Raw genomic sequence first — 21,545 nt, 5'->3', positions numbered from 1 at the left:
AAATAAAATATTTTATCCTTCCGTAATTTATTTTAATTCACTTGATAACTCTCAGCCACAAAAATCCGTTTTGTTTTCATTTGATGTGAGAGCAATAAATGAAGAGGAAGCAGCAAAATCATTTAACGTAAACACGGGTCACCTCCCCACTACAACTCAGACTGCTCTACAATATTTCCAAACTGGGGCAATATTAAATAGTGGCACTCCCCCTCCCTCGAGCATTTTAGGTAGGACACCAAAAATAAAAAAAAAATTGACTTTTCAAAAACATCTTCATTTTGTAGCGCACATCTTTCTGAAGAGTCTGATACATAAAACATATATGTTCGAGGGAACGTAAGATGTTATTTGGTCTTAAGTGTGCCAAAGTGCAGTGCCACGCCTCTTCACACAGCATTCGTACATCGCACGTCTGTGTATTTCACTCTGTGTAATATTTTGTAATGAGTGCCATCAAACTATGTTCAGGCTAGTGGAAATTAAAATGTCCTGTGGTGCCTCTCCTGCTCCCATTGAGCCTGTTTGACATCCTGCCCCTCTTTAAAAAAAATCTCGCAATCAATGATGGATGGGTTTATTTGTAACCGGCAGAACAAGAACTCTGCAGAAAATTTGCAGTCTTTACTGCCTATTAGCTAATAACTTGCTGTTTTGTGTGACATAAAATTAAATATAGGATACATAAAACGAGTAAGGACAAGACACAAGTATTGGGGCAACATCAATTCTGAGACACTGCATTGTTGCCAGATGTATCCAAGATGACAGCAATGACGTCATCCTAGATGGCGGTTTTGGCAGCAAGTTTGAATTTTGGCGGGAAAGTTCCACGCCCTCCGTCCCCCAGAAAACTGGCGAGAAGTTCAAATTCCAAGAGAATAATGCACCACACCACGGTTATCTCTACTAAGCAAAGAAAATCACAGGAAGATAGGCCACTAGGGCTACCTCCACTAACCTAAGTCACCCGACTGCCACTTCCTCCTATGAACTGGCGCCAAGTTTGAATTTTGACAGTAAACAAAGGTCACTTGAGGTTTCACTGATAAGCTAAGAATATGGCATGAAAGAAAGGACACTTGTACTAATCTCGGTCGCCCGACCGCCACCTCCTCCTAAGGATTTGTGGGAGAAAAGGACTTGGAACATAAGTCTTTATTTAAACAATTTCATGCAGGTGTGTTCGCTATGAGGTCCAGAGCCCAGTTGACTTAGTACACATCACCACCACCAGAGAGTGCCCTTATCTGTGACGTAATCCAAGATGGCGGCACCCAGTGTGTTCATCCCAAGATCCGAACTCCAGCTGACTTAGTACACATCGCCAGTGCCAGAGGGCACAACCGCGATGTCAGCTGATGATGCAAGTACCGTTATTCAAGATGGCTGCATACATTTTGTTCGCCATGTGCTCTAGGACACAGCCACTGCATGATCCGATTTCATAATCCAGGATCGTAGCTCACAGTACATAAAACACACGTCACCCCTGTAATCAAGCGCTGAGAGAGATGCTGTAATGCTTTTCCTCTCACACGTTTATAACAGTGTGTGCTGCGAGCACGTGACTGCTGACGTCACAGCCTCTTGGCCCGCGAGCACTCGGCTGCTGACGTCACAGCCTCTAGCCCGCACGGTCATATGGGCACCACAGATAGTCTTCTGGAAATATCCTAACGAATGTGACTGAACACATCAGACATGTGACACCCACATCACGCATCTAACGTTTGAATTACCTAAGTACTTCATTCCATCTCAATTTTAATCATGTGAGATAACTGAACGTACCATTTGAATATTCAGTGATCAAAAGAGAAGTTCCACATTTTCCCAATAGGAGCACAGTGTTCATTCATTCATGACGTAGCAGCGCCCACCCCTGGAATGCTGCACTCCTATTGGCTACTGCATTAGTGACGTGATTCAACTTCATAGAACCTACATAAACCAAACCACAACCCAACTCGCCCTCACTCAGCTTCTATAATTGTTTCAGTGCATTTAACATTACTACACTTTCTGTTTCACCATGAAGCGATCAGGATCCACCAGCAGCAGCGACAGTGGCAGCAGTAGTAGCAAGCGCTGCCAAATAGATGAAGTTCAATTACCTGGTAAGTACATTTTCAGTGTTCAAATTCTGTTTTAGCCACAGTCCACTGACTGCTGCATCCTTTAACTCTTTGTATTCTTGTTATATCTGTTTTGGACTACACTCTATACAGAATGCCGCGTCCTTTAACAGATTGTATGTGTGTTCATTGTCTCTGCGTTCAATGTCTCTATGTTATATCTGTTTTGTACCACACTCTATACAGAATGCTCCGTCATTTAACAGATTGTGTGTGTGCGTGTTCAATGTTTCTACGTTATATCTGTTTTGGACCACATTCTACCCACACTGCTGAGCCCTTTAGCAGATTCTATGTATATGTTACGTGTCATATCTGTTTTGGACCACACTCTATACTGAATGCTGTGTCCTTTAATGGATTTTCTGCTTGTAAAATATCTGTTTTGGACTGCACTCTACCCAGACTGCTGCGTCCTTTAACAGATTGTGTGAGTGTTCAATTTCTTTGTCTTCAATGTCTCTATGTTATATCTGTTTTTGGACCACTCTCCACACAGGCTGCTGCGTCCTTTAACAGATTTTGTGTTTGTAAAATATCTGTTTTGGACCGCACTCTATACGGAACGCTGCATCCTTTAACAGATTGTGTGCGTGTGTTCAATGTCTTTGTGTTCAATGTCTCTATGTCATATCTGTTTTTGGACCGCATTCTACCCAGACTGCTGGCCCCTTTAACCGATTTTATGTCTGTGTTATATCTGTTTTGGACCGCACTCTACACAGATTGCTGAGCCCTTTAACAGATTCTCTGTCTGTGGTATATCTGTTTTGGACTGCATTCTATACAGAATGCTGCGTCCTTTAACAGATTTTATGTCTGTGTGTGTTCAATGTCTCTATGTTATATCTGTTTTCAGACTGCACTCTATACAGACTGCTGAGCCCTTTAACGGATTCTGTGTCTGTATTATATCTGTTTTGGACCGCATTCTATCCAGACCGTTGCGCCCTTTAACGGATTTTTTGGATGTAAAATATCTATTTTTGGACTGCACTCTATACAGAATGCTGCATCCTTTAACGGATTCTATGTCTTTGCTATATCTGGTTTTCCACCGCATTCTACCAAGAATGCTGTGTCCTTTAACGGATTTTATGTCTGTGTGTCTGTATTCAATGTCTATATGTTCAATGTCTCTATGTTTGTTTTTGTAGATTGCTGCACCCTTTAAGTGATTGTGTGTGTGTGTGTGTGTGTGTGTGTGTGTGTGTGTGTGTGTGTGTGTGTGTATGCTACAGAGATTTTTTTCCATACTCGATATTATACTCAGTCTCTTCCATATTTCTAGAATACATCCTGCAAATGCTGGCTGAGCTAGACCAGCAGCTAGAGGCTGAGAGGGCTCAAGCACAGCGTGAGTGTAAGTACATTTGTAAAAAACGTAGTTCTTAGATGAAATAACTTCCTGTAATACATATAGTAGTTTTCCAAGTGTCTAGATTGAGCTTTCTTAGACATATTCTTTTCTTTTCTTTCTAGATGATTTCACGCATACGGAGCGGGGCACCGAGAACGGCGTGCAAGGTAGGGGTGAAATCCCTGACTGGGTCCATGAGATGGCTGCCGCTGCAGAACAACAACAACAAGAAACTGAAAGGCGTCATATTATAGCCCTTTTAGAGGAAGAGGTCAATATTCCCGAGTGGGTGGGAGACCTCGGTGAATGTGCTGATGAGTTGCTCAAGCCACGGAGCCAGAGTGGGGAAGGTGAATATTTTTGAACTTTATGATTACAGCAAATAATTGCCATTATTTAGCCTTATTATTTATTGCTCTTTTAAATCTATATCATTAAACTTATTTTTTTCTTATTTATGTTACAGGTGTATCACACGGCATGCGCCGTATACCTAGAGCGGTGGTTGCGGGGGCGGGGGAATTGGGGGCACACAACCACAGAGGCACACTGCGCCGTGTATAGTCCTCATCAGAGCTGTGTGAGAGGCAGCCACAGTGCCTCCCCCTGCTTCACCGCAAGCCCTCTGGCGCCCACTGGACTCAGTCAGTGGAAGAAGTACAGCAGGTTCATTGGTCTCGCACCCCACCAGTCGGTAATGGGAGCATCACATCCTGTGGGCCATCCCCGCAGCCCGGTTGCTCCAGTCGGAAATCACTGTCTCCCCCTCCTCAGCCAGCTTACCCCTGCCACCAACAAAAACTGTGTGTACCTGAACGTATACCCCTCCCTACAGATGAAACGCCATCATCAGCCCCATCTTCGACTGGCTGGACACATAGCTGTAGTACTAATAGTAATAGTGATTATCCTGTGGCTAGTGATAGTGCTCTTCCCTGTCCTATTGATAGTGAAGTGGATCAGAATAATGGCATAATGACCCCCTGGAATACTCAGCAGTTACTAGGTCTTTTGAGGGGTGCATCTCTTTCATGAGGATTGAGAATACGGGAGGGAGGTATCACGGCCCTGTTGGGATTTTAGAGGCATGCCTCACTGTCTTGGAGACTGAGCTCCTCAAAGTCCTAGACGATCTGAGATTTAATGCCATTAAGTGCATTTACAAAGTGAGTGATATTAAGACATATTATAACTTTGATGGTACAGAGTTCCCCGTAAAGATCCAGGACATACATAAGTTTGAGGTGCAGAATACCAGAATATTGGTTCACGTTTATGGTCTGGAGAAGAATAAGAATAACAAGACAGATGAGCAAGACAAGCACACCGTAGTAGGCCCTCTCAATTTCTCAAAACTTACAGATGAGTGAGAGCTGCATGTAAACATGCTGCTCTTCTCTGAAGGTGATAATTATCGCTATGTCTGGATCAAAGACATGTCCTGACTCCTCTTCTCCCAACTAAATAAATTTGGTCATAAACAACATATTTGTTTAAGGTATCTGAATTATTTTTCATCTGAAGAGGTATTAGCAATACATCAATTCGATTGTGCTTCCAAGGACCTGGTACATGTGATTATGCCCACAGAGGAAAATAACTTCATTAAATTTCAAAATGCTCACCACAAGCAGCGATGTCCCTCTGTAGTGTACGCCAACTTTGAATGCCTGCTGGCTCCTATTACTCATTGTGAAGGGAACCCCTTACCTCACACACGAACTTCACCCAAAAACGCGTACCTTATGTGGCAGCGTTCCAAGTTGTACGTGGATATGATTCTAAACTTAACTGCTACAAGTCTTATGAAGGGGACACTCGTGCAGTTTGGCTTCTCACCGAGCTTGAAAAACATTCATGGGAAGTTGATAAGCTCTACAGCACCAACATTCCCATGACCAAATCAAAGGAAGATGATGAATTGAATGAAAAGGCGGTTAAATGTCATATTTGTGGGCTAGCCTTAGATAGAAATGTGGAAACTCCTTGTAGGGACCACTGTCATCTTACAGCTAAGTTCCGCGGTGAAGCTCACAACACATGCAATTTGAAGTGAAGTCAAGTGAAGGGAAGTGAAGACACATACCCGTCTTTTTTCATAATTTGAGCGGGTATGATGCTCATTTTCTCATTGAGCACTTAGCTAATTTCGGTATGAAGAATGATCCCTGAAAGTGTTTTCTCAAAATGAATGACGCCAAAAATTACGCTCCGCTTCCTTGACTCTTTACGCTTTATGCAGACTTCACTGCAGAAACTTTACCTTGGAATGATATGCATGTCACTCAATCTGCATTTCCTGATGAGGAAAAGTTCCAACTTGCGACTAGGAAAGGAGTTTTCCCATACGAGTATGTTGATAGTATGGCAAAACTCAATGAAACCAGGCTTCCCGACATATCTGCATTTACCAGTACTCTCACAGGCAATGCCGTAACTACAGCAGATTATGAGCATACCGTGAATGTCTGGCGGGAATTCAACATCCCCAATTTGGAAGAATATGTAAGACTATACATGGACATGGACGTTCACTTGCTTGCAGATGTTTTCAAAAAGTTCCGGAGTGTATGTAAGGCCACGTGCTCTCTGGACCCTGCCTTTTATTACACGACACCTGGGTTGTCCTAGGATGCTATGCTCAAAAAAACTGGGCACAGCATCGAACTTCTGACGGATGCTGCAATGCATCTATTTTTTGAGCGAGGGATCCATGGGGGACTTTGTCAATGCGTTCACAGGCATGCCAAGGCAAATAACCTGCGGATGGGTGTCGAGTTTAACGCACTCCTTGATTCGAGTTACATTATGTACTTAGAAGTGAACAAGATATATGGGCATGCCATGATGCAGCCACTGCTGGTTGGTGGGTTTCAATGGGTGCCCGAAAACGAATTGAAGGGATTAGGTGGACAAATAATGGGTCTTGCGGCTGATTCTGATGTAGGGTCTGTGCTTGAGGCAGACATCGCATATCCTAATAATTTGGATGGAGAGACAAGCGACTTGCTATTATGTCCAAAGCAACAAATTCCGCGGGGAAGTACCTGGGGTGTGACGAATGATGAACTCTTCACTGGCAACACCCTCGTTATTGTGTTTTTGTTTTAGCTGGGAGCTGTCAGAGAGACTCAGTAACCGGGTTAAAGGTGTCTCTTAGTGTTTGCTGTTGATTCATATGCCCTAACCTCAGCAGCCATAATTTCTCATGAACTGCTTTATGCGCCTGAATCACTTTCTGCTTCGTCGACATCTCAGTGTATACTAATCAGACATCTCTGCGGTGTGACGCTTTATATATCCAGACATTTTATTCCTCCTCTTACTATGTTCCTGACTGCCCTTCTCAACAACAAGGAAATCACCTATTTTCCCCTGAATAGCATTGACCTTATCAGTTAAGTCGCTTACTTTTTTATTGACTTGATTAACTAGCTCATTCAATGCAATCACCATTCTCAGAAGAGTTTGGTAATATGTCTATAGTTCCCTGTGCATACCTGCAACTTTATGCACCATAGCTTGAATTTTAGCATCCACGTACAGGCGAATGTTCTGTCTTGAAAGTTTCGCCTGTACCTACCATCACTCAGTTTTCGTGTTTTATCAATAACGAGAAACCCATAGTGTGAATGATTCCAGCAATCTGCACATATCTTTACAAAATCATTGAATGACATGTCTGTTCTGATATGTGCCTGGTAAATGTGTTTTAAATTCAGGTTGTCTTGTTTGAAGGCTATAATGAGGTTTGCGTTATCGATAGCCAGCTGTTTGGGGATTCTGGAGTATGTTTGACTTAGATAAAATACATCAGCACCCATATGACGACTGATATAGAAATATTTTCGAATTTTGTCTTGGTTTTCCACAGCAACATCGTCAAATATGAAGACTGTGTTTGGCTTTGCTTTTTCAGGTGGAGGGATATCACCACTTTCACTGAATGTCCTGTAAGTAACACCATCTACACCGCGCAATATCTCTTGCAATAGCTGATGCTTAGGTTGAAACAGTGTTTTTGAGAATACACAAACATGTTCAAATCGGACCCTAAATACATGTGTTAGCAGAGTCATGAGGACATTGGTCTTCCCACAATTGGATGGACCTACAATAATAGCCCGTACATTATCAGGAAGGAAAATTCCGTTCTTCTTCAGGTCTTCATTTGCATCTTCACAGGACCAGTCACCGACAACAAAGTCCTTGTGGCGAGGGTGCTTCACCAAGCCCGCCATGATACTAAATGCGCCTGGTACAGACAAGTAGTTGACCTACATATAGAAAAATACAGTTGTAAGGATAATAATAGTATGTGCAGCCACTATAGTTCCATCACTTAACCGACTGAGCTATATTGATTACACAGAGAAAACAGCTATATATTTTACTCATGAAGAGCAACTTGAACATCTGAGTAACTCATATAGCATTGAAGAAAAAAAATTAATTGTAATAGTTTGATTATAATGTGAGAGAGGTATGAAATAAAGCACAAACATGGTTTGAGATTATAAATAAATTATTTATTTAAAAATTTCAGGACTATCATTAGAATCGGTATGTATCTTCTTCTTCTTCGCGCCTGTACACACCGTCAGGTGGCTTGCGGAGTATGGATGTAGATGTAGATGTACAGTATTTACCAAATAAAGCATTTTGGCAAGCAATAAATCCAGCGTGTATCTCACTCAAGCCAACAGATGACTCACAGTACTCAGATCATCAACATGTACACTATGCACACGTAGGGAGTTTACAGCATAATTGCATGCAGAGTCTATGCTAGGCAACCAACGATTCAGTCTGTCCAGTGCAAGACGTATGACAAGAGTCCAGATCGTATAACTTCATAACTGAGGGACGTCTTAGATAAACACAGTTGTCACCTGATATCACACATAATGCACAGTCATCGTACACTGTTGTAATAGAGAGTGTCACACCAGTAAGGCAAATGTTTGGGGGAGAATGAGTTGGATAATATTCGGTAGTCAGCTGCTGATTGATGTAGCACTCTGCACCACATATTTCACCCCAGTCGAGCTTGGATATTGGCACTTTAACACATTTGGATACATTTTCAATCTCCATTCTAGCATGCAAGCCCCAGACATGATGCGCATCTATAGCAATGTTCACACATTTCAATCCACTGGGAGTTAAATTTTATGTGGAGGTGTAAAGCATAGGTGCACTTGACGCCTTCTTCTTATCCACAGCGTCTGCACTCTGTGGGTTCGCTGTCACAGGAATGTCTTGCTGGGATGGGTCATATGTTGGTGACCAGTGCTGACCTCCATCTTGTTGTTGTTTAACACCGCCAGCAACAGCATTCGATGTGTTGTGTGCAGATCGCGTGTCCTCATCACACAAATCGATGAGTGGGACGGACAGCAGAAACTCCTTGTTCTGCTCCAACAAGTGGGCTACGTGCGCTACAGGATCCCACTTGTGCCACTACTGGTTCAGACGTGCTGGAGGCTGCTGCTGTAGGTTAGGTTTCGAAGGATGGCAGATGAGGTTGCTACAGGTCCGGACGTGTCAGCAGAGCTAGGCATGTTGGCGCTCAACCCTGTTGAACAAAGACGAGGAAGCATTAGATATGGAGCTATACGTGAAAACTCTGAATAATAATAGTAATAAGGTTAACCAGGGAGAATAGTGCGATATGGGATACTTACTTTTCCATTTAATCATGTTCTGCATGACTGTGCTGGAGTGCGATTGCTGTTTACGCTTCATGGTTATTCTTCTTCTTCTGCTGACTGACTGAACAAGACTGAGGCCCCAGAGCTGCTGAGCCTCACCTCTATCTCCTACAATGACGTCACCAGATACTTCCATCCTTCAGGCTGAAGTCGAACAAGTGACTCGATTAAGGGTTCCTATTGGTTCCTGCAATTTCCCCCACCCCAGAACATCATAGCTGACGTCACGGCAGCGCCCTCTAGTGCCAGTGCTGGGTACTAGCTCCAGACCACGTCGTGAATACACTGTTTGCCGCCATCTTGGATAGCGGTACTTGTGTCATCAACTGATGCCATGGTAGCGCCCTCTGGTGCTGGCAATATGTACTAAGTCAGTTGGGCTCTGGACCTCGTGGTGTACACACTGGTGGACGGCATCTTGGATTCTGTCACAGATGAGAGCACCCTCTGGTGGTGGCGACGTGTACTAAGCCAGTTGGAGTCCAGACCTCGTGGCGAACACACCTTCATGAAATTGGTTAAATAATAAAGACTTATCTCCAAGTCCCTTTCCCACGGATCCTTAGGAGGAGGTGGCAGTCGGGCGACTGAGATTAGTACAAGTGTCATTTCTTTTGCGCCATTTTCTCAGCTTAGCAGCGAAACCCCAAGTGATATTTGTTTACCGCCAAAATTCAAACTTGGCTCCAGTTCATAGGAGGAAGTGGTGGTTGAGTGACGTAAGTTAGTGGAGGTAGGCCAAGTGACATATTTGCCTGTGATTTTCTTTGCTTAGTTGAGATAACCGGGCTGTGATGCATTATCCTGTTGGAATTTGAACTTCCCGCCATTTTTCCTGGGGAGCGGGCATGGCACTTTCCCGCCACAAGCCGCCATCCTGAATGACATCATGCGCTGTTGCCAAGTCAACATGCCACCATATTAGATGACGTAATCGCCACCATATTGGATACATCTGCCAACAATGCAGTGTACCAGAATCGGTGTTGCCAAAATACTGAGAGAAGCAAGACCATACAAATTTCTTCAATCCTTAAGTCCTAGCTTTTTTTTCTCTCTAATCTTGCCACAGCTTTATATGGTGTACTTTCCTTTCTGGGAAAGAATCTATTACCTTATCAAAGTTCGTCAACGTTTTGCTACATGAAAAAATGAAATGTCGTTGTCTAATACTAGAAAAGCTGTTAATAAAAATTGTACCAAAGACTGGTGTGGTTTCTCGATCTGATTACGTGTATTTTGTCACTGTCTGCTAGACAAAACGAAATAGGTCTCCCTAATATTGCAGCAATTGTTACACACACCAAATAAACAAGACTGTTTTGGCACAAATGGTCATTTTTATAACACAGCGGAATATAATTCACGAAGTACCAATATCAAATGCCTATTAGGCCTACTACAAGAAAAAAGTTTTTTGTTAGGAAATAGTTTCACATTTCATTCATACTCTCTAGCTTCTGAAGCATGAGATTGAAAAGTAGTAGTACGAAATTTTTATGTAAATTTGGAATCGTCATATCTGAATCTAATATAAACAGTTGTGACGTCACGCTCATTGGAGGCAGTTTGTTGTTATGAAACATTGCATAGTCTTCCTAAAGCCTTTGACACATTTTGCTGCTGGCAGACGCTTGTATGAGCACTGTGTTTTTTGTTGTATATGGTGCATTTCCTTTGCAACTTAAGTTTTATATTCATTTCTTTTTCTCTCATTTGTTTTTTATTGCTGCAGTATTTTTCTGCAGTAACGAGTTACAGTAATACTCTTTGTTAGAGTATTGGTTCTTACCAGTCAAAGTTACAAAAATTTAACTAGAAACTAAAACAATGAAAAATTCCCGGAATTCTAAAAAATTCCTGGGTTTTTCCCGGTTTTCTCGTGGATGAAAAAATTCCCTGGTTTATCCCGGAGCTCCCGGTTGTCCTGGGTCATATACATCCTGATTGTAAAAAATAGTCAGTCCCAGTCAAGCGAATCAACAAGCAACACCTATGTAGAGTCTGCTCAACAATTACTTACGGAACAACTATGTGTAACATGTCTGTGAAAATACACAAACCTGTACTGGCAAAAAACCAATACTGTCGGTGCCTGAGACTTTACAAACGTTTTCTTTAATTCAAGTTTGAGAATGTTTTGATAGAACTGTTCTTTGGTTGGTGGGAGGGTTGCATCTTCATTGTCATTGGGATGAGCAGCTGATGGACATGGTAACTTTCATTGAGGACTGAACTAAGTGAACTACTCCAGTGCACTTTTATCTGATGGATTACTACAAGACGGCATGTGTACTGTGATGTACAGTGTAAATATCTACTGCATTCTGTGCCACACTTTGTCATTTTGTTTTAGTGACTTGTTAGAGCTAATACTGATTCTCAGACAGTGTTTCTAAAGAACTGTTTGTTACTGGCAGCATGGTTTAAGCACCATTAATCTTATGAAGCCGAGAAACTGATTACTGTCCCAACAACACAACATCACGGATAATAAACATGTAGATGTCCCTAATGCTCTCAATAAAATGTTTGCAATAACCCTCATGTTTGTCTTGTGCTGAAGGGTAGACATTATCCAGAATTATGACACTTTTTTCCAGCATTACTTGGCCTATGCACCAAATAACCTGTCATAGTTCCAGGAGAATTTCTACAATATGACACCTGCATGTCCCAAAACAGTTACCACAAGTCACTTGAAAAGCTTCCATTCTATAGAGGCTCGCATTTACATACGTTGGTATTGGTCAACCCAAAATTCACTCTCTATAATCATCCACATCCAGAAATCATCTCCTCCTCCAATATAATGCCTGAAGTGAAACAAGGATAGACCCATTTTGTGCCATTTGTAGCTCAGGTTCAGCTGGTGGGGAATCCAACACCCACAAACTCTATAAAAATTCAATGTTCACAAATGATGATGTTTGCTGGTCCATGAGAAAAACCTAGAATCGATGCCACAGCACATCATACGATGTTCTTCATGGCAATTTTTTTCACACCCTACATTATGACATAATTGAAAACCTCACACAATGATGTAATGGGTGCTCTTTTTTTCCTTTGTTGGAACCCTGTATTTAACTAAACACAACTTTACATGACATACAGTTCTCATCATATCAGGGTGCATCTCACATTTAACATTCTGAGTGTACAGTCTAATGGTAGACCATTGGATGCGTTGTCACAGAGCATAGCATGAAATTATCCCTGCCTCCACCTCAACCTACAGTAACCTACTGTCCCCACACCCTCCATCCAACAGTTTCCACCCCCTCAGTCCTATCATCTCCTACCAGTTCACATCTCTCAGCCTCATTGGGCGTCACCCTCTGCCAACCCACACACTGGTCCTTTCCTCTTGCCTGCCCTTCTCCTATTTCACTCCCATTTTGCTCCCTCTCACGCCCAAAGCTTCCTGACACGGCTCCTGGCAGCCCCGTCCTGCTGCCAGCTAACTACCCTGCTACCCCTCTCCCTTGCTGCTTTCATTCAGTGCAACAGTTGCATTATGGTTGGAGCAGCCAGTGTTGGTGGTCATGTGCTTGAGATGTTTGCTTACTTCTACATCTACATCCATGCTCCGCAAGCGACCTGACGGTGTGTGGCGGAGGGTACCTTGAGTACCTCTATCGGTTCTCCCTTCTATTCCAGTCTCGTATTATTCATGGAAAGAGAGATTGTCGGTATGCCTCTGTGTGAGCTCTAATCCCTCTGATTTCATCCTCATGGTCTCTTCGCGAGATATACATGGGAGAGAGCAATATAGTGCTTGACTCATCGGTGACGGTATGTTCTCGAATCTTCAACAAAAGCCCGTACCGAACTACTGAGCGTCTCTCTTGTAGGACCTTCCATTGGAGTTTATCTATCATCGCTGTAACGCTTTTGCGATTACTAAATGATTCCGTAACGAAGTGCGCTACTGTCTGTTGGAACTTCTCTATCTCTTCTATCAACCCTATCTGGTATGGATCCCACACCAGTGAGCAGTATTCAAGCAGTGGGCGAACAAGTGTACTGTAACCTATTTCCTTTGTTTTCGGATTGCATTTCCTCAGGATTCTTCCAATGAATCTCATCCAGCACACGCTTTACCGACAATTAATTTTATACGGTCGTTCCATTTTAAATCACTCTTAATGCCAGCTTCCAGATAATTTATGGAATTAACTGCTTCCAGTTGCTGACCTGCTATATTGTAACTAAATGATAAAGGATCTTTCTTTCTATGTATTCGCGGCACATTACGCTTGTCTACATTGAGATTCAATTGCCATTCCCTGCACCATGCGTCAATTTGCTGCAGATCCTCCTACATTTCAGTACAATTGCCCATTGTTACAACCTCTCAATATACTAAAGCACCATCCGCAAAAAGCCTCAGTGAATTTCTGATGTTATCCACTAGGTCATTTACATATACTGTAAATAGCAATGGTCCTATAACACTCTCCTAAGGCACACCTGAAATCACTCTTACTTCAGAAGACTTCTCTCCATTGAGAACGACACGCTGCGTTCTGTTACCTACAAACTCTTCAATCCAATCACACAATTGGTCTGATAGTCCATATGCTCTTACTTTGTTCATTAAACGACTGTGGGGAACTGTATCAAACACCTTGTGGAAGTCAAGAAACACGACATCTACCTGGCAACTAGTGTCTATGGCCCTCTGAGTCTCGTGGATGCAGAGTGCGAGCTGGGTTTCACAAGATCGTCTTTTTCGAAACCCATGCTGATTCATACAGAGTAGATTTCTAGTCTCCAGAAAAGTTATTATACTTGAACATAATACGCGTTCCAAAATTCTACAACTGATCAACGTTAGAGATATAGGTCTATAGTTCTGCACATCTGTTCAACATCCCATCTTGAAATCGGGGATGACCTGTGCCCTTTTCCAATCTTTTGGAATGCTGCGCTCTTCTAGAGACCTACGGCACACGATTGCAAGAAGGGGGTCAAGTCCCTTCGCATACTCTGTGTAAAATCGAACTGGTATTCCATCAGGTCCAGCGGCCTTTCCTCTTTTGAGCGATTTTAATTGTTTTTCTATCCCTCTGTCATCTATTTCAATATCTACCATTTTGTCATCTGTGCGACAATCTAGAGAAGGAACTACAGTGCAGTCTTCCTCTGTGAAACAACTTTGGGAAAAGACATTTAGTATTTCGGCCTTTAGTCTGTCATCCTCTGTTTCAGTACCATTTTGGTCACGGAGTGTGTGGACATTTTGTTTTGATCCACCTACCGTTTTAACATGAGACCAAAATTTTCTGCCAAGTCAGTACATAGAACTTTACTTTCAAATTCATTGAACGCCTCTCGCATAGCCCTCCTCACACTACATTTTGCTTCGTGTAATTTTTGTTTGTCTGCAAGGCTTTGGCTATGTTTATGTTTGCTGTGAAGATCCCTTTGCTTCCGTAGCAGTTTTCTAACTCAGTTGTTGTACCACGGTGGTTCCTTTCCATCTCTTACGATCTTTCTTGGCACTTACTCATCTAATGCATATTGTACCATGGTTTTGAACTTTTGTCCACTGATCCTCAACACTATCTGTACTTGAGATAAAACTTTTGTGTTGAGCCGTCAAGTACTCTGAAATCTGCTTTTTGTCCCCTTTGCTAAACAGAAAAATCTTCCTACCTTTTTTAATATTTCTATTTACAGCTGAAATCATTGATGCTGTAACCGCTTTATGATCGCTGAGTCCCTGTTCTGCGTTAACTGTTTCAAATAGTTCAGGTTTGTTCGTCACCAGAAGGTCTAATATGTTATCGCCCCAAGTTGGTTCTCTGTTTAACTGCTCAAGGTAGTTTTCAGCTAATGCACTTAAAGAAAATCCACTGGATTCTTTGTCCCTGCCACCTGTTATAAATGTTTGAGTCTCCCAGTCTATATCTGGTAAATTAAAATTTCCACCCAGAACTGTAACATGGTCGGGAAATCTACTCGAAATATTTTCCAAAATTTCCTTCAGGTGTTATGCCACAACAGCTGCTGCACCACGGGGCCTACAGAGACATCCAATTACCATGTCTGAGCCTGCTTTAACCATGACCTTCACCCAAATTATTTCACATTTTGGATCTCTGTCAATTTCCTTAGATACTATTGCACTTTTTATTGCTATAAACACGCCTCCCCCTTCACTGTCCAGCCTGTCTCTGCGGTATACATTCCAATTTGGATTTAGAATTTCGTATCTGGTTTCAGCCAACTTCCCTTCCCTAGCACTATGTGGGCATTGTGACCATTTATTAATGAGAGCACTTCTGGGACCTTTCTATAGACGTTCCTGCAATTTACTATTAGCACATTAACATTGTGATTCCCTGTTGCGTTTGGCCTAGTGCTACCTTTTCGTGTCTCAGGATGCATCTCGTCGGGCCTAGGGAGGGAATTCTCTAACCTAAAAAACCCACATGTGCACTCCAAATGTACTCCGCTACCCTTGTAGCTGCTTCCTGCAAGTAGTGCATGCCTGACCTATTCAGGGGGACCCTACATTTCTCCACCCGATAGCAGAGGTCGAGAAATTTGCACCCCAGATCTCCACAGAATCGTCTGAGCCTCTGGTTTAAGCCTTCCACTCGGCTACAAACTAGAGGACCACGATAGGTTCTGGGAACGATACTACAAATAGTTAGCTCAGATTCCACCCCACGAGCGAGGCTTTCCGTATTCACCAACTCCACCAGCTGCCTGTATGAACCGAGGATGACCTCTGAACCCAGAAGGCAGGAGTCATTGTTGCCGACATGAGCAACAATTTGCAGTCGGGTGCACCCAGTACTCTCTATCGCCGCCAGCATGGCCTCCTCCACATCGCGGATGAGACCCCCCAGCAAGCAGACAGAGTGAACACTGGCCTTCTTCTCCGACCTTTCTGCTATTTCCCTAAGGGGCTCCATCGCCCGACTAACATTGGAGCTCCCAATCACTAATAAACCCCTCCCCCTGTGTGCCTTCTCGGACCTTGCTGAAGAAATGACCACCTGTCCACTCACAGGCAGAGCAGGCTATGCCACATGGCTGGCCTCCACATTGACCCTTCACCTCGTGCGATGCAAACGTCGTTGAATCAGCCACTCCCCTTGGGGAGAGGGTGGCACAACCGCACCCTGTACCCGCGAAGATGTCTCGACAACAGGGACCGTGAGTGGAGCATATAACACCTGGGGTGTACCATGTGAGACACCAGACTCCCCACTGCCGCTACACTCCCAAGGCAGCAGCCTGAAGATGGCTGACAGTGGCCATCAGTATGTTCAGCTGTTCGCGAACAGTGGCCAGCTCCTCCTGCGTCTGTACACAGCAGTCACACATCCTATCCATCCTGGGAAGGATGATGTGAAGATGTTTGCGAAGATGTGCTTGTTTCCTTTCCAAATAAGGCTTTGGCCAGAAGCTTAATGTGTAACAGTCTTTTTTTGTGCCTGTATGCAACTCAATGTGTCGACCTTATGGTGGGTAACAGTCTGACCTTTTCATAATATTATTGATATTCTAAACTGGTCTTTCCATTGTTTGTAGTGAACAAAGCTAGAGCACATGCAATTCACAGAGGTTTGTTGACAATGCTACCTTATGAACTAGATTACCAGTATGGTGATCCACTGCTTCATACAGATATTTGTTGTCTTAGAAGAGGCAGAGATTGACAATGTTTAAAAGAGCTTCTTCCTTTCTCACTAGAATATTTGAAAGAACAAGATGAATCCTTCTGTGAACTAGAAACACCTTGGGATGCAGGATTTTGCTTTCCTTGCAGACATCACTGTAAAGTTAAATATCCATAACTTGGAAAAGTTAAACATCCATAACTTGAAGCCCTAAGTAAGATAAGGATAAAGATATTGGCGGGACAATTTCAGATGCTGCTTCATCCCCCCCCCCCCCCCCCCCCCCAAAAAAAAAAAGTCTCATCCAAGATGAATACTAACACTTTGCCTGTTTGAAACAAATCCTTGAGAAGCAAGGCTCTTGAAAGCCTCCTTACAACAGTAAACAATATATTGAAATTCTTTCTGATTTGAGAAGTCAATTCCACAAATGATTCCAAGATTTCAAAAGCATTTGAATTGTTGTCAAATCACCTTTTATAGAGATTGATGCTGCAAAGTTAGTTACTTGTGCCACGGAACATTTTGATTTTCAAGAAGATTTGGAACTGACTGGTTTTAAAAATTATTTATTTTTAAAATCACTTTCTTGAAGCTCAGAAACTATTTGGCTTCTTGCACCTGAAGAAAAATACACAATTTTGGTCCAGTTTATCTCAAAGTGATTGCAATTTTCTTCTTTTTCAGTATACACAACAAGTACAGGAACTGACTGACTGACCGGCTGGTTATTTGAATGGCAGCCACTATCTGCTCTCCCAACACCAAAAAAAAAAAAAAAAAATTGTTGGCGACATAAAAAGAGTGCCATCATTCTCATTAAAAGTTAAAAAGTCTGATAAAAGAATTTATTCTAACATTTGTAATTTATTACTAATGACACCTCAGTTACTTTCTTAAGTACAGTGTGATGTCAATTTCTTTTCCTTACACACAGTTTAATTAAAATTCATTCATATTTATTGGCAATGTAAGTTTATAAGCAATACAAAAAGTATTATTATTATTTTTTTAAAATTATTTCTGTTCTAGTTTCTTTTGGGAGCTCACAGCAGGATTCAAAACAATATAGTACCTCAGAAGCTTCATATGTTTGGTGAATACTGGTATACAGTATCCCAGTGTTTTACTCTCATATGTACAGTCAGAGCCTTACTGCAATTGATATGCCTATACCAAGAACTACAGGTCACAGAACTAACTTTCAATTCATATGAAATTGCAGTGTTTGTCATAAATTTACAGTAGACTCGAGTTAAACTACAGTTTGCCTACCAGAGTTCCTGAGGAGGCACCAAGTTTGACAAGCCTGCTGTACAGGGAACCTGTGTTCAATCTCCATCACTAATAGTGTTTCTCGTTGGTAGGTCAAATGGAGCTGGGCTTAATTAGACCAGCGAAGACAATTGAAACTCTACCAAAAGGGAACTAGGGGATCTGGTTTCATAAGCTGCCATTCATGACATACATGCTGGTGTGCTAACCATCTGCTTCTTCAAGACTGCCACCTGCTAATGCCCTATGCAGAAGTTTAACTGGTTGGCATTGTGTAATCTTCTGGACCCAATCACAGAATAATCTGCAGAAACTACGCAGTGACTCCGCATCCGCACTATCCTTTCCATTATGTTGTTTCAAACTACCTCCAACTCATATCAACACTGAATTTGCCCTACAAATGTAAAGGTCTACAAAAAAATAAAACAAATATATTACAAAAAACGAAAAACTTTATGAAATCATGTGAGAAATGTATCCAGCATCCAAATTTTCATATATCACAAAATGATGCCTCTTTGCTGGGATACAATATATTTCTTAAAATAAATAAATAAATAATTAAATAAATGACATGGACTTGAACAATGAGGAAGAAAATTATACATCACCCACACAGGGCTCACAGTTTTTCCCAGATGGAGTCAACGGAAATTAAAGGTTCCTTGCAAGACAAACTGACAAGTTAAGAAGAAATGAAGGTTAGTAAAAAATATTACAGCCTTTATACAATACGTTTAATGCTAAATAACAGCAGTAAACACCATTAACTATTTGAGCACAGTGATTGGAGCGCATTGCTTGGTCTCAGTCAGTCAAACCCAACTTCTGAACCTTGACTAGTATCTAGAGTAAGGGAATCGGTGGTTCCTGCTGCACCATCCATACCGTCTTCCTCTTCTTCTTCTTCCTCCACTTCCATTTCATACAAGCGAACATTTCTTCGACTCTCTGAGAGGATTACTGCAACCTGAAACAAAATTATATTGAAGGTACAGGTTTAACTGTTAATATGGATCACAAGTAACTTAAACTACCTAGGAAAAAAACCACATAAATACATACATTGTGATTCCATAGTTATCTAAATAATTTAAATTACAGAAACTGCAAGTGGAAAGAGGGAGACGGAGAAGGAGAGGGAGAGGAGGAGGGGAGGAAGTGGGGAGAAGGGAAAAGGGTGGGGGGAGAGAGGGCGGGGGAGAGAAGAGAGGAGGAGAGAGAGAGGAGGGGAGAGAGAGGGGGGGGGGGAGAGAGAGAGAGGGGGGAGAGAGAGAGGAGGGGAGAGAGAGGGGGGGGAGAGAGGAGAGGGGGGGAGAGAGAGAGGGGGGGAGAGAGAGGGGGGAGAGAGGGGGGGGAGAGGGGGGGAGAGAGGGGGGAAGAGATGGGGGAAAGAGATGGGGGAAAGAGAGGGGGGAAAGAGAGGGGGGAAAGAGAGGGGGGGGAAAGAGAGGGGGGAGAGAGAGGGGAGGCAGAGAGATATCAATAATGTAGGGAAAAGACAGATTGCTACTTTACCGTAACAAAGATGCAAGCAGCAAACTGGAGGGGTCAGGGAGAGAGAGACAAACACTGGAGTGTGCAGGGACTAGAATGCCAACAGGTGCAGCATATGGAGGTTATGGGGCAGGGAGATGGGGAAAAAATGGAGAAGAGCAGGGAAAGATAGGTACTTGCATTGGCAGTGGTGCGGCGAATAAAAAGGATGGCAGGCGAGAATGGGGAAGAGATGACAGGGACAGAGGGGAAGGAAACTGCTGGGTGGAGGATGTGGGGACAGTACATGATCATAGGTTGAGGCCAGGATAATTACGGGAGCAGAGAATGTGTTGTAGGGATAACTCCCATCTGCACAGTTCAGAAAAGCTGGTGGTGGAGGGAAGGATCCAGATGGCTCAGGTAGTGAAGCAGCCATTGAAATCAGATATGTTATGTTCAACTGCATGTTGTACCACAGGATGGTCTACTTTGTTCTTGGCCACAGTTTGGCGATGGCCATTCATCCTGGTGGACAGCTGGTCGTTAGTCATACCAATATAAAAAGCTGTGTAATGACTGCAGCATAGCTGGTAAGTGACATGGCTGTTTTCACAGGTGGCTGGCCCCTGATGGGATAGGATAAACCTGTGGCAGGACTGGAATAGGAAGTGCTGGGTGAGTGGTGAGTGGATTGGGCAGATATTGCACCTGGTCTTGTATCTGTCTGCAACTCAACGTGACTTCTCCTCTATTATTGTAGGAGAGAGAGGGGAGGGAGGGAGCGAGCATGGGGGGGGGGGGGGGGGGGGGGGCATATAATGGAAATATTTCTATTGCATTGGGTGTGGAGACCAATATCTTAAACTCTAACTTAGAATTTCTGGTCAATAAAGTATGCAAATTAATTTTATCTCTAATTTTACAACCCTCCCCCCCCCCCCTCAATGAATCATGGATCTTGTTGTGATAGCTTGTGTCTCTAAATGACACAGTAAATGAAGCCATTTGTGACCATGTTGGAAGGCTATTTCTGGAGAGGCTACACTATGCTATAGTTCCTGAGAAGTGGCAGCAGCCTTTTCAGTGGTTGAAAGGGAAGCAGTCTGGATCACTGACTAATCTAGACTTGTAATATTATCCAAACAAGGCCTGACGTACTAAAGAGAGGGGAATCTACAGCCATTATATTTCCTAAAAACATGTAACTCCTGTGCATTGTTCAAAGTTAATGGCGGCATCCTCCCAAATAAAAAAGTCCCCCAGTTGCAATGTTAGACTCTTAATTATGTAGGTAGGTACACAATATTTGAAATGAGAAATTGTTATATTGAAGTAGCATATAGCAGAAATTAGTGAAGTGCGGTGACAGAAACAAGGAATTTCAGGTCAGGTGAGTATCGTGTAAAATCACATAGTGGTAATGCAGGAGTAGGTTTATTATGAACAAGTAAATAGGAATGCTGGTGCGCTACTATGAAGAGCATAGTGGATATCTCATGATAACCCTTCAAGTGATGAAGAAACTGAAATAATATATAAGTTAAAAGAAATTATTCTATAATCAACAGGCAAAAATTTGGGATGGGGGACTGAAATTTGATAGTGGAAAAAGGAAGGGACAAGAAAATAGTAGGAGAACATGGTCTGGAGGACAGAAATTAAAGAGGAAGCCACTTTGTAGAATTTTGCTTACAGCATCGCAAATACTTAGTTTAAGAATCATGAAAGAAGGTTATAGGTGGAAGAGATGGGGAGGGATCATGAAGTTTCAAGCTAAGGCTGAAACAATTATAAAAAGTAGACAGCCATGGAGATAGGACCTACATTAGCTGACTGATATAAAATGTGAAAGGACAAATCAGAATGGTTAAACTAAAAATACAAAGCTGTAGAAGCAAGCACTGTTACAGGAAAGTTAAGTGCCACTCATAAG

The 21,545-nt window shown here is 42.6% G+C and overlaps 1 protein-coding gene across 1 annotated transcript in view; it reads right to left on the bottom strand.

The window, feature by feature from the left end:
* Positions 1–18,567: 18,567 nt before the first annotated feature.
* Positions 18,568–21,545, bottom strand: part of LOC124621962 (anaphase-promoting complex subunit 4) — a 123,125-nt gene continuing 120,147 nt past the window's right edge. The window contains 1 exon segment of the mRNA XM_047147490.1: positions 18,568–19,103. Coding sequence (XP_047003446.1) covers positions 18,945–19,103 — 159 coding nt within the window. The 3' untranslated portion in view covers positions 18,568–18,944.

The sequence above is a fragment of the Schistocerca americana genome, chromosome 7 (assembly GCF_021461395.2).
Source record: "Schistocerca americana isolate TAMUIC-IGC-003095 chromosome 7, iqSchAmer2.1, whole genome shotgun sequence".
NCBI classification, from domain to species: Eukaryota; Metazoa; Arthropoda; class Insecta; order Orthoptera; family Acrididae; genus Schistocerca; species Schistocerca americana.
This window is presented reverse-complemented; position numbering and strand designations above follow the sequence as displayed.